This window comes from Osmia bicornis, chromosome 8, assembly GCF_907164935.1.
Source record: "Osmia bicornis bicornis chromosome 8, iOsmBic2.1, whole genome shotgun sequence".
Classification (NCBI taxonomy): domain Eukaryota; kingdom Metazoa; phylum Arthropoda; class Insecta; order Hymenoptera; family Megachilidae; genus Osmia; species Osmia bicornis.
Window position 1 is genome coordinate 11069734 of NC_060223.1, and position 12013 is coordinate 11081746.

General features: G+C 39.1%; 1 protein-coding gene across 2 annotated transcripts in view; it reads left to right on the forward strand.

Moving 5' to 3' along the window:
* LOC114876424 (disintegrin and metalloproteinase domain-containing protein 10-like) overlaps positions 1-12013 on the forward strand; it is an 83781-nt gene that overhangs the window by 18577 nt on the left and 53191 nt on the right. For both annotated transcript variants that reach the window (XM_029187892.2, XM_029187890.2), the window contains exon 3: positions 2436-2557. In XM_029187892.2, the coding sequence (XP_029043725.1) occupies positions 2436-2557 (122 nt within the window). The remainder of the gene's footprint in view (positions 1-2435; positions 2558-12013) is intronic.

Consider the following 12013-nt stretch of genomic DNA (forward strand, 5'->3'; position numbering starts at 1 on the left):
GCTTGTCAGTTATCTCCTTCATATGTATACAATACATATAGGTAACTCGAAATTTTTCCCCCAAAAAGTTAGCACATACCTATCTGGATTCGCATTATTTAAAGGTCAATTATAATTCGAAATTTCTTTATTATTCAACGATTCGGTCATTTCTATCCTATGCTTTATGCCCTATGCCTCCTGCTTTGTATCCTGGGGATAAGTTGAAACTCGTTTCGAGTTATCCGTCGCTTTCAATACCTAATATCCTGACTTTTATCCTGAATAAGCAACAGTTTGCTATTAGAGTCGTATTAACGTTTATACAGTATACGGTTATTGTCAACTAACTTTTGAACAGGTTAGCGTACGTTGCGGCATAGCACAGCAGTGAATCGTTTACGCCTGTTAGGTACATATAGAGTATAGAGCATCGTTATTATCCGCTTCCTTACTTCTCGTTACTTCACATTATTACATCGCTGTAACGACGATATTATTAAGCTGATTTTTCTTTTCCCATGAACGCTGATGATTGTCTTGAAATCCTATTTCTAAGGTAATTTTATCAAACTGAACCAGCAACATTGCTTTTTCGTTTTGTCCTTTAGAAATATTGCAATCATATTGAATGTGGTATAAAACATGTTACGGTGTATGATGCAAGTTGAAAGAGATTTTTATCAAAGGATTGCTTTTGCTTTTGATATTCGATTAGTAATTTTCAGAAATTATTTTAATGAGACTAGTTCGAAAGGCAAGACACTCGAACAAACTAGTTAACTCGTTTTGACTAAAATTGTTGGCTAATGAGTTTCGATGCGGGTTGTCCAGTCTGCGAGCGCAGGAGTTTGTGAAAATTCGGTCAATTGAATACTATACTACTTAAATCGTTATCCTCGCATTTGTATAGGTAATTTTTTCCTCCTTCTGGATAATCGTTTATTTCGAAAGTTTACTTGATTGTTAAAGAATTGAGATAACTGTTTTATTTCTCGAAAAGGAAGAGGAGAAAGGAAAAACAGAAGAAGGAAATTAACGGGATTGCTGAGGTTTTAAACAGGTTTACCATCGAATTGGAGCTTCTTACGATGCAGCATGGTCCATTATGGAAATTCATTAAATCCCAGCCATTCGAATTCACGGCTTCCCTTGAATGTAAATTTTCGATCTACCAATTCCATGATTACTTTCGCATAATACACATTTATATGTATTGCAAATTTGCAAAGTCATTAAATTTACAGTGTTTGTGAGCGTAAATAGCCGATAAGAATTTATGGATTGAAAAATAATTATGATTATATCCTGTTTAATACAGGGTATGTACTTACTTTCGTTTCGTTTCGTTTCGTTTCGTTTCGTTTCGTTTCTCTTCTTTCCTTTTTTTCCTTTTTTTCCTTTTTAATTAAGTCGCTCGATACAGTGTTTCATCTGCATGGAAATTAAAAAAGGTATCGTTAGGAACGCCAACAGACATCTTTTTCGTACAAAAAACAGGTATATTGTACACGAAAATGTAATTTACGGGTCATATCGTGTAAAATGATTATTGGTATAGCGATGAGGTAATTAACGCACCAGAATAATTTAATTAACGCCCCCGGTAGCGCATGATAATATTACTAATTTTCTTGCATTAGCTTTTGCTTATGACATTGCAGTGTTCTTGTTAACGTGGTACTAGGAACATATTCACATTAAAAAGGATAAAGTGTGACGGATACAAAAAAGCCAAATATTATACATATGTACATATAACAGGTTTGAAAATTTTTATCCTCTGAATGACTAATTTTCGACTGGTTGGTGCAAGATGACTAACATAAAAGGGGTATGAAAAATGATCGATTCGTCGATGATGACGATATTACCTACCAGGTTTCATCGATCTTACCCCGGCTTCACTAGGAGATGAAGCCGTGCCTCGAGCGAACCGTTCGACAGCCGGTAACCACTTCATCAGCGCGGATTAATCCTGCACGCGTTGCTTTCAATGTCTCATTAGTTACATTATCAGGGTGACATCCACGGGTATAAACGCGCACACCTGCTTTCTCCTCGATGAATGATCGAAAACAGGCTGACACGAGCAAACCGTGAAAGGAGAGCCAGTTTCGATCGATATCATCCCTGTCGCTGGCTTAGACGATAATTAGGTGAAAACATCGCATCCCATCCTTCTCTGTCTACGATCGGATTATCGATCCTATCGGGGACATGGCTGCACGTGAACCGTGTTCAATACTCGCTGGAATGGATAAAAGACCCGTTATTACGTTAAGTGTGCTCTCTTGGTTGTAGAGTTCGCAAAATTTCTCTCACTCTCTGAATTGCTTGTAAGATAACAAACAGAAGGAACGTTCTTTGACAGGATGCGACATTAAATATAATATTTTTCTAATTATGGTATAAGTTAGATCTATTATTAACGAATTTCCTGCTTTCTGTTACAGGGTGTTCAAGATGAGACTCACAAGAGATACCAGTTTATTCCACGAGGACGTCGTCTTTGAAGGATCGAATGGTCGAGAGATCGGGTTCGATCCGTTGCACGCTTACACTGGAACGCTAGAGGGTGAGTGATGATCGAATTTTTTAAACGAACGAGAACAATTCATTAAAATAAAACGCATGGTCAACGCGAACGTTAGATGAAACTGCTGTGAAATAGGAAGCAGAGGATGCTCTCACCTCTGTTCGCGATTCAACTTTGACATCTTTAAACAGCGCAACGGAGGCGTTGTTCCAATCATTATACAGAATTTCCAAGATGGCACAGTTTTACCGTAAAATTATAACATACCTATTAGGATTTTTGAATAATAATCTTTAAGCAGAGAAAAGAAAGAGAAAAATATTTGATGTTTGATACGACCAATGAGAAATTCTACTGGCTCATAATACTGGCTCAATACGGTATCATAATTGATAGGCTGAAATCGTTTCAATCGCTCTCTTTTACACAGGCACGACTGAAAGGTTCCGAATTCTAAAAATTTCCCAACTTCTTCTCCAAGTTTCAAACTTGTAACTTCAAATTTGAGTTACCACTTTCCTGCTCCGCGTGTTTTCGCATTGGGACGTTTCAAAGATTTCGTGACTCTGTTCCAACCGTTCGACAAAGGTTGAAAGAAATTTCATCGACAAGCCGAAAAGGTGATTTTTATTTTCCGGCTTGCTGAAATTCCGGCTTGCTCCCTAGCATCCGGCAATATATTTTTTTAATACAACTCAGCGTCACTTGCCGCGAGCAGATGGCACATTCGTGTTGAGATTCAAGTCACGCAGACGTTTCTCGCGCGTTTTATTCGATTACATCAATTTTAAAATGCCTCCTCTCACTCTCACACACTTTCTCACCCTCTCTCGTACACGCTCGGCTCGACGCGTAACGAAATTTCAATAACGTGTAACGTAATTAGGTACATGCGCATGTACAATTTGAATATCGGCATCGTTCGATGCACAATTAATTCCCTGCGTTATACATACATATACATACATATATCGTTCGATCGAGACTCCGCGAGTAGTAGGTACTTACATACCTCGAAAGTCAATAAATTATTTGATAGAGATCCAGGCCAACGAATTTCATCGCTCCTATTCCCGTCTTTTCTATTTTTTCTTTTTTTTCTTTTTTCCATACCCTATTGGGCTTCTCCCTTTCTAATTTCCCATTTCGCACCTCTCTGACACTTGTCTCTCTCTCTCTCTCTCTCTTTGTTTATTTCATCCCTTTTGATATCGCGTATCTTCGCACTTGCTTTAGCCCTCTATCGTTCTCTCTTTCTTTTTATGTTCGTTATCCTCCCACTCCGTTCACCATCGCGGTAACGATACAGCAAGCCAAGTGGGTTATTGGATGGTTTCCAATATGCTGGCTCGTTCAACCACTGCGGTATTTTATCTGCCCTCGTATCATTTCCACCCTTTTTACGAAGTGACATTGGTCGATGGGAAGAACCGGACAAAATAACGGGGATAATTTTGAAGAAATTTTTCGATGATTTAAAAATAGATGTAATTTACTTGTTAGTAAACAAGATTAGTAAAGAAGAAGGAATTATTATTCAGCTGGAAGTCCCACGAAGGCGTGTAAACATGTGCAGGAAAGTTAAACATCAAGCAGCGTCGCTAATATGAACGCTCAAAATTCAATGCACCTTTGCGAACCTAAGCAAACGAAACAGCCTGCGTTAACAGGCTTCGCCTCTAGTAAAAGCGGTGTGCACGCACGGCAAAGGAAAGCAGCAAATCGAGTTGAAAATCTCGACAACTTTCAAGTCCCTTCGTCGCATCGTTCTCGTCGTTCTCGTTTGAAAACTACGTTTGCTTTTCAGGCTTGCAACAAATACGAGTTTAGAGCACGGCTTCACGCGTCCTACGTTTATGGTTTGTTTGCGCTAATATATGCGGTCGTGAGTTATCGTTATCATCTACCATGAGAAATATTGAAGAAACTATGTGTATGCTGTGTTATCAAATTTCACAAGTCAAGAAAGAGATGTAAAAAAGTTCAGTCAAAGTTCCTTGTTAAAGCGACGATACTCGAGTTATTCGAAAATTTCATGGGAGATAACAAAACTTTGTCGCGTATAAAGCAATATAAATATTCATGATTCAACGAAATAAACGTATCGGAAGACGTATAAAGCTACATACATACAGTAACAAAAAAATTGATTAGAAGATATATTTTACCATATGTAATATCTAATTAAAAGCTGGAAATATCTAATTTCTGTCAGGTTTCATTTTCATAATGCGTTTTAGTTAAACGAGATTCAGTTTCTTCAACCTCTCGTCATCGTTTTAACGATATTATAGTGCGCATTTCGACGAAAGCTAAAAACAAAGATAAAAACCTTTCACACTAGTAAATGAAAACTAATTAATGTGACATTATCCTTTTTGGAATCGTTGATATTGTAATTTTATAGATACGTACTTCTGATTCTGCTGACTGTAATATTTTCAAAATGGAAAAGCGTTCATCTGGAATTTATCAATTACCCGTTATTAATTAAACTTGTTGCGCTCGTGCACAAATCAATAATGGAATTACAAAAACAACATTGATCTTGTTCCCGTTTAATATATTTTATTATTTTTAATCAGCGAAATTCGATGTGTTATTCAGATAAGATATAAAATAATAATTACACGATGAATTGGATTTTCAGTGAAAAATCTCTATTATACATGTACATTGACATTTTTGTCAACGCGAATCTCTAATTACCTAAGTACTAAAATCACTGCATGGCAGCTCATCCAGAGAAGCTTCGCGACTCGTGAAGATTGTTGAAAAATTGTTGGAAAATGCTGAAACAAGGTTTCAATTTACGGAATCCAGGTCCAAGCGAATCCCTTGGATATAGCGCAGTCAGTGATAAAGCTTCGAATAAAGAGCGACAATGATGATCGTCGCTGAAATTAGCATCGAAACGAGTGATTTCTTGGAATTGTACCAAGATTCGAGATTCTGCCTTGAAATAGCTGCTATACACAATAACGATAGAGCGGTAGGGTGTTAAACAGTTACCTTGCAAGCTTTTTTAAGGCATACCGTTGTAGAGGAGTTGAATTTTAATCATCTAAGAGTCGAAAAAGGAAAAAGAGAAAGAAACGTCGACCAGGATGAGCAGGAAAAAAGGTCAAAGGGAAAAAGGGAAAAAGGGAAAAAGGGAAAAAGGGAAAAAGGAATGTCACTTACGAGGAATTGCAATTTTCTTTAAAGACTCCGGAGAAGGAGATAACGCTTCAACCCTCTTTCCACTGCTCCGATGTCGAAATTCTTGATGGCGTTGCTCACATCTCTGACAGAGCAAAGTCACTGGTCGAAAACTACGAGTCTGATACCCCTTTACCATTTTTCTACCATTTTTTCCTTTTCACCGATTCGGCCGATCGTCAGTTGTCGGAAAAAAATAGAAAAACGAGTGTCGCGAAGATGACAGGATCGCGTCTGTTTGAGGAAAGCCAGTCGGTGCTGTCGGTGCTGTCGGTGTGGTGGTAATTGGAGCTCAGAAGAGGTAACTTCCGCTTCCAAGCTGACCTGCCAAGCGGAATACTCGTCCGCAGGGGTGGGTATCGCTTTACCGAGACATCTCTCGTTAGAAAGGACGCGACGCGTCTTAATTACGTTGTCGAGGCAGTCCGGGAACCTGGGGTTTTCTGTCAGGATTCCGACGTCGAGAATTCTCTGCTTTGGAACTGTTCTTCTGTTCTTCTGTTCTTCTGTTCTTCTGTTCTTGTGCTGTGCAAGGATTTAATGTTCACCAACCGCGAAGATGCTAATTTATTCGTGACTGCGATGATATTTTTAACATTTTCCGAACATTTTTCGATGCAAAGCATCTCTGTATCGAATTAAAAGAAAAGGAGAACATCGTTAAAAGTGTAAGCCAATAGAGAAACCGTAGGAACGTCTCGGCTAGACTACTTAATCGTCTAGCCAAACCGAAATCGTCCATTTATAATTACCGGAGAGACAAAGACGCCATAGAGAGAGAGAGAGAGGTAGAGGGTGGTCGAAGTGGTGAAGGCAGAAGCAGGGTGCACGATACCTTTGAGAGCTGTACGTCTCTTTCGTTATGAATGAATCCGGCAATGAGTTGGCATGGTACCAAAGGATTTCCAGGTGGCCGCGAAATTAAGCTCGACCCCGAGCTGAAACCCTCGGCTGCAATCTATGCTTCACTGAATTTACTGTCCTCCACTTCCACGACCCGTAGACGACGATTTTCAGCCACCCCTTCTCGCAACCACCGCGACAACCCCTCCCTTCCGGTGTTCCACGTCACAGGGAGGGAGATCTCCTGGAAACGTCGTTTCTAACCTTCGCTTCGTTTCGAAGTAAGTCCTGCCAGCTGCTACCAGGGTGATTACTTCTTCATATTTTACGCTCCGGCAACCGCCACCTCTCATCATCTTGTTCGCCCTCCCCACTCTTGGAGTTTGCTCGAATGCTTGCCTTTAAGGGTTGACGAAGGGTTGAAGGTAAACTTGTCATCCGTCCGTTAATCGGTCCTTGAGAAAACGGACTGCCCTGCTGCATCCCCTTTCGAATCGGAGCTTAAATGCCAGATGGTCGAGTAACGTGTTCACTGTCTTATTGAAAATTATCTTTTTCTTTTTACCGTTCAACTTTATCAACTTGTTGAACTTTCAGTTTAGTACACTCGGCTGTAACGTAGGCTGTCGAACAATTTCAGTTTCGCCATGAAAAGATAATGATCATCTTTGATGATCAAGAAAGTGTAATCTCGTAATGGCACTCATGGTTTGAACGTCGAAATCTAGCTAAAGTAAAGCGGTGGCAACTGCTTCTTAGTAATTACGTAGACGCAAATGAGATTAACGCTGTTATCCGAAAAAGTCGGGCACTCTCCTCTAAACATTCTTTTTAACTGAATCCAATCTTTTGTGCCACGTCCAGGCTCGCTAATCAATAATCACTGATCGGGAATTAGCTGTTGCCACGTAAATTACACACTGATCAAGTTGAGGTTACGAAACCAATTTTCATGCGAAACCTATCGTTCCATGGGAGCGAGGTTTAATAAACTTCAACTTCCATAGCTTGCAGTATATTGAAATAATTTTGGTTTCGTTGAATTGGCCGAGAAAAAAAATCTACGGCTTTTTGATACACGTGATAATTGTTTTCGAAGAAGAATAATTTGCCGTTGGCGAAGGAAATAAGGGAGAAATCTGTGGAAGAAGGAATAAAAAGGAAGGGCACGGGTCGAGGCGGAAACAAATTTCTTCGTCTCGAAGGAGGAGGATGTAACAGCTGCTGGTAACAGGATAATTACTTCTTAGCATTTCACGGCTCGCCGAATCTCAGGCACATTATGCATCCGTGCTCGAAAGCTCCTTGGCCGTTTTCAAGAACTCGTGATTCCTCTGGCTCGTGAAAAAGTTTCTTTCGCTTCGCCTTTTGCCTCCCCTTCGCTGCCACTGTTTGGACTGTTCGTCATTTTTATCCAACAGAAATACACTCGTTTCATCTTTTTTCCTTTTACTTTGCCTTACCGTTAGAAATTCATTAATTTTCATTTTAATTTCAACTACTTGCCTGCTGGCTGCTTGTTGAAATGTTTAGCTTCCGTTTTCCAACTTTTCTTTCTTCAAGTATTTATTGTCTTTCAACACAATGCAAACACAAATGATTTTAATTCTTTGTTAAACTTGTAATAACAAATCGAACAAGCCTTCTTCGCCGAAACACAAATTTTCTTGCTGCATCAAGTTTACAATAACTGAATAAGTACCATCAATTAAATAATTAACCTCAATTAAGTAGGTACACGCACATACATACTGTTTGACTTTGACTCCAAGCAGACCTGTTCACTTCGTTTCCCTAATAATCGATAGATTCTCCTTGGAAACACGACGCGACGCGCGACGGTTGAAAGATTTACGAGACCACTTTGATTGGCGGTGATTAATTCTTTAAATGCAATCAACGAAGTGCTTCTAAATGTTATGGACCATTATCGTACGGTACTATCTGTATCATTGATTCCGTTCGTACTATCTTAATTAACCCTTCTATTGTATAATCAAGTTTCAGTCTTAATTGAAGCTTTTTTATCAAGTGACTACTTTTTACAAATTATTCGATGCAACTCTACTGTTATCAAAAATAAGCTTAGTTTTAATGTTTTTTTTTTTCTTCTTCTTCTTCTTTTTTCATGGCTAAAACTGTCGAAACATTTTAAGGTAAAATAACAATTGATAAAGTTGCAAACATTAATTTAAATGCAAGCTGATCCAATTTATCTTGAACGTTGATTAAAATACATAGCTATTCGAAGGAGCAGATTCAACCAAAGGGAATGTCTGAGAAATAGAATAAATCGAAAGATGATAAAGATAATTTCAAATAATCTTTATTTACTTATCAAGTTTGAGGGATCGATCACAATTTACTCTGTAACGAAAGGGTTAATAAAGAGAGTCAAAACAAGAACGGCGCGGTGGCGGGCGCGGCGCGATGGCGATAAAAACGTAGAGGGCAGTTCATATTCATTTACCGCTTAATTGGAAATTTATGGTCACCTGGAATATATTACGCGGGTGTATACCGAAACTGGCGGCCGTAACTTTCACGGCAATGAACTTTCAACGTGTATCAGGCTTCACTCCTCCTTTTCTAGCCCACCTATCAAAACCATACTAGACAAGCTATATCTACATCCTTCAAGGAGGTAGAACTCTATCCAAAAAAGTTGAACAGATTCGCTGTTCGGTTGGGTTTTAAGACAGGAAATGAGAATAGTTTACAGAGGTTGAAACGACCGAGTAGTTCCTTGCTTACTAACTCGTTTGCGAATAAAATTTCACTCCGTAGGAAGTAACTTTATTCAAGAAAATATAAAGGGGGGTTGGAAAAATTTTCAATAAAAATTAACAATAATTTCTTAACTAGATTAAGAGATAAATAAATGAAAAAGTTGGCTTATTTCGAGAGTTCTCAAGCTAATCAGGCATCAAAGTTTCTGCGTAGGTATTACTCAACAGTAATTAATTCCTTATTAGACAGTTATTTATGTCATTAATTACTTGTATACTTCATTTAATAAGACGGAGTGCCGGTCAACTTGAATCTAACGCTTTTATTGGAATAATTTAATTGCATTTCAAGTATATAGATACTTGCAAAGCACATACATATTCCTGAAATCTGAATTACGATTTTCATTCGGACCAGCAAGTTGTTCACTTCGATATCACCTGTTTTTTTATCAATCTTTGCAAAAGAATCACTTGGAGAAGTTGAAGCAACGAATCCAAAAGCGACGGCCGTGCAGTAAAATCTCGAGTTCTCGCTTCCGTGGTGGAAAAGCGAAATCGATAAGGACCGAGGGGACGACTAGACGAGACTGGTTGAAAAGACGGCGAGATGGTGCACGATGAGAATGAAGAAAGAGCAAGTGTTCACAGTTCGTTTGCAGTGTACAATGCAAACATACGTAGTACTTAGACGATACGACGAGGAGGATGCTCGGTTGAGGAAACATGTTTTCGGCACTGGGAATTCTCGATTTTACGCTTTTAAGTGGTGGATGCGTTTGTGGCAATAAATTTCCAGCGGCGAACAAATGGTCGGAATAACGTTTCACTGGCCATCAGAGCTAGAACACGGCTATTAATTTATGGAAATTCAGCCCTTCAAGTCTCGGGGAAATTCTGTCAAACGTCAGATTTAATGAAATCGGTTTAATTCCGGCAAGTTGAGCCTGCACTCTGAATGTTAAGTTAGAATTTCTGTTGAATTTATCGCGTGATTTTTGAATGATTAAAAAATTAACAATCAGATATTTCCCACGAAAATTTGAAATATTTCACTTTTCAAAAAAAAAGAAAAAGGGAAAAGAAAATTTTAATTTACGATTCGAGTATTCTCCGTCAGCAGAGGGTAGAATCTTCCGGGAAGGTAGAAAAGAAGCAAGTTATCTATGTAAAAAATAATAAGAAGAAAGTGCCGCTCAATTTCTCTTATTTTTGCCTGTAAAATCGAGCCGCTACGCTGGCTGGGAGGTTTTTATTTATGACCGCGTTTTCCAGACAACCTTTAGCCGGAACATCCGGTCGTTTGTTATTTTCTTTTTATCATCGCCTTTCCGCAATTATCGCCGGCATTCCGTTATCGTACACCGACGAGGGACGGATATCTTGTGCCCGTTAATTTTTCACTTTGCCGCCACGAAGATTGTTAGAAGCCAGATAGAAGAGCGCGGCGCACGGACCGTACACCCGTTACTCGTAACTTTGGCGAAATATATAAATTAAACGTCGCGCGTTTACGCTACTTAGTTAGCGGGAGAATAATAAATTCTAATGAAAGGCAACCGACTCGACTCAGCTCGGTTCAGCTCAGCTCAGCTCAGCTCAGCTCAGCTCTGCTTGGCTCGGCTCACACGCGCGCTCTTTCCCCTTTGAAAAGTTTGTAATTGCGACGACAAGGGTTGCCACAACCCTTCATGGCAAACAATCAACCACCGTTCTAGTTTTCTTTGCAATTAATTTCCTGCGACTCGTTGTCGTTTTGAATCAACCAACCGAGCCTGGTAGATATCGGGCTATTAACGAAGTGCCAACGGTGTTTGTTCTTTCTATTCTTTTTCTAATTCTAAATAAATGGAACGAGAATCATTTATCCGTTTCACACTAAATTCTTTTGATTCTTCTTTTTTTTGATTGCTAACATCGTTTGATAGATTTTGAAAAATCTATCAACTTACGTGTGAGCACGCTAATCGCATTGGAAATGCATGCAAAATTCATCGTACATTCGTGTTGATCGCCACACACGTACTATGCGGTGCTCGTACAGAAGAGATGACTTTGATCGAACGACCAAGCCAATCAGGAACTCAATTTGTCCAAGTTAATCCAGTTACACGAGATATGAACCGGTCTTTTCGCGAGACATTATTATTGCAAATAATAGCTCGATACAGAGTACACTGGGCGACCTGTATCGACATCAATCGAAGAGACTATTTCGTGTATGTACATATTATACAATACATAGATACATAGATACATAGATACATAGATACATACACAGTCAGTTGAATCGGGGGCGTTCATCACGACCGAAACAGATTTTATATGTATACCTAATATGTAAAACATAAACTTTTATCGTTAAATTTTTGGTAAAAATATTATAATCATACTCCGACGTGTGTTCTTCCCTGCAAAGTATGTTTTTCAGTTGAAGAAATACAATTAAATTTTGTTATTACGCTTCACAACGCATTCGGTTCCTCTTTTAGGAGGCATTTTCCATTTACATATAGTAGTGTACGTACGCTACTGTCTGGGTGTAACTATTATTACGGCAATTTCATCCGTCCTCCAAATGGAGACTATACCGCCTAGCCACAGAGCAGCATTATTTACTCGCAATTATCTCTTTGACAGAGAGGACACGACGTGTCCCTTCGCGTGTCACCGATATAACTACAATGAAACTCCAACAATGTTAATTGGTAACCGCGTGTGG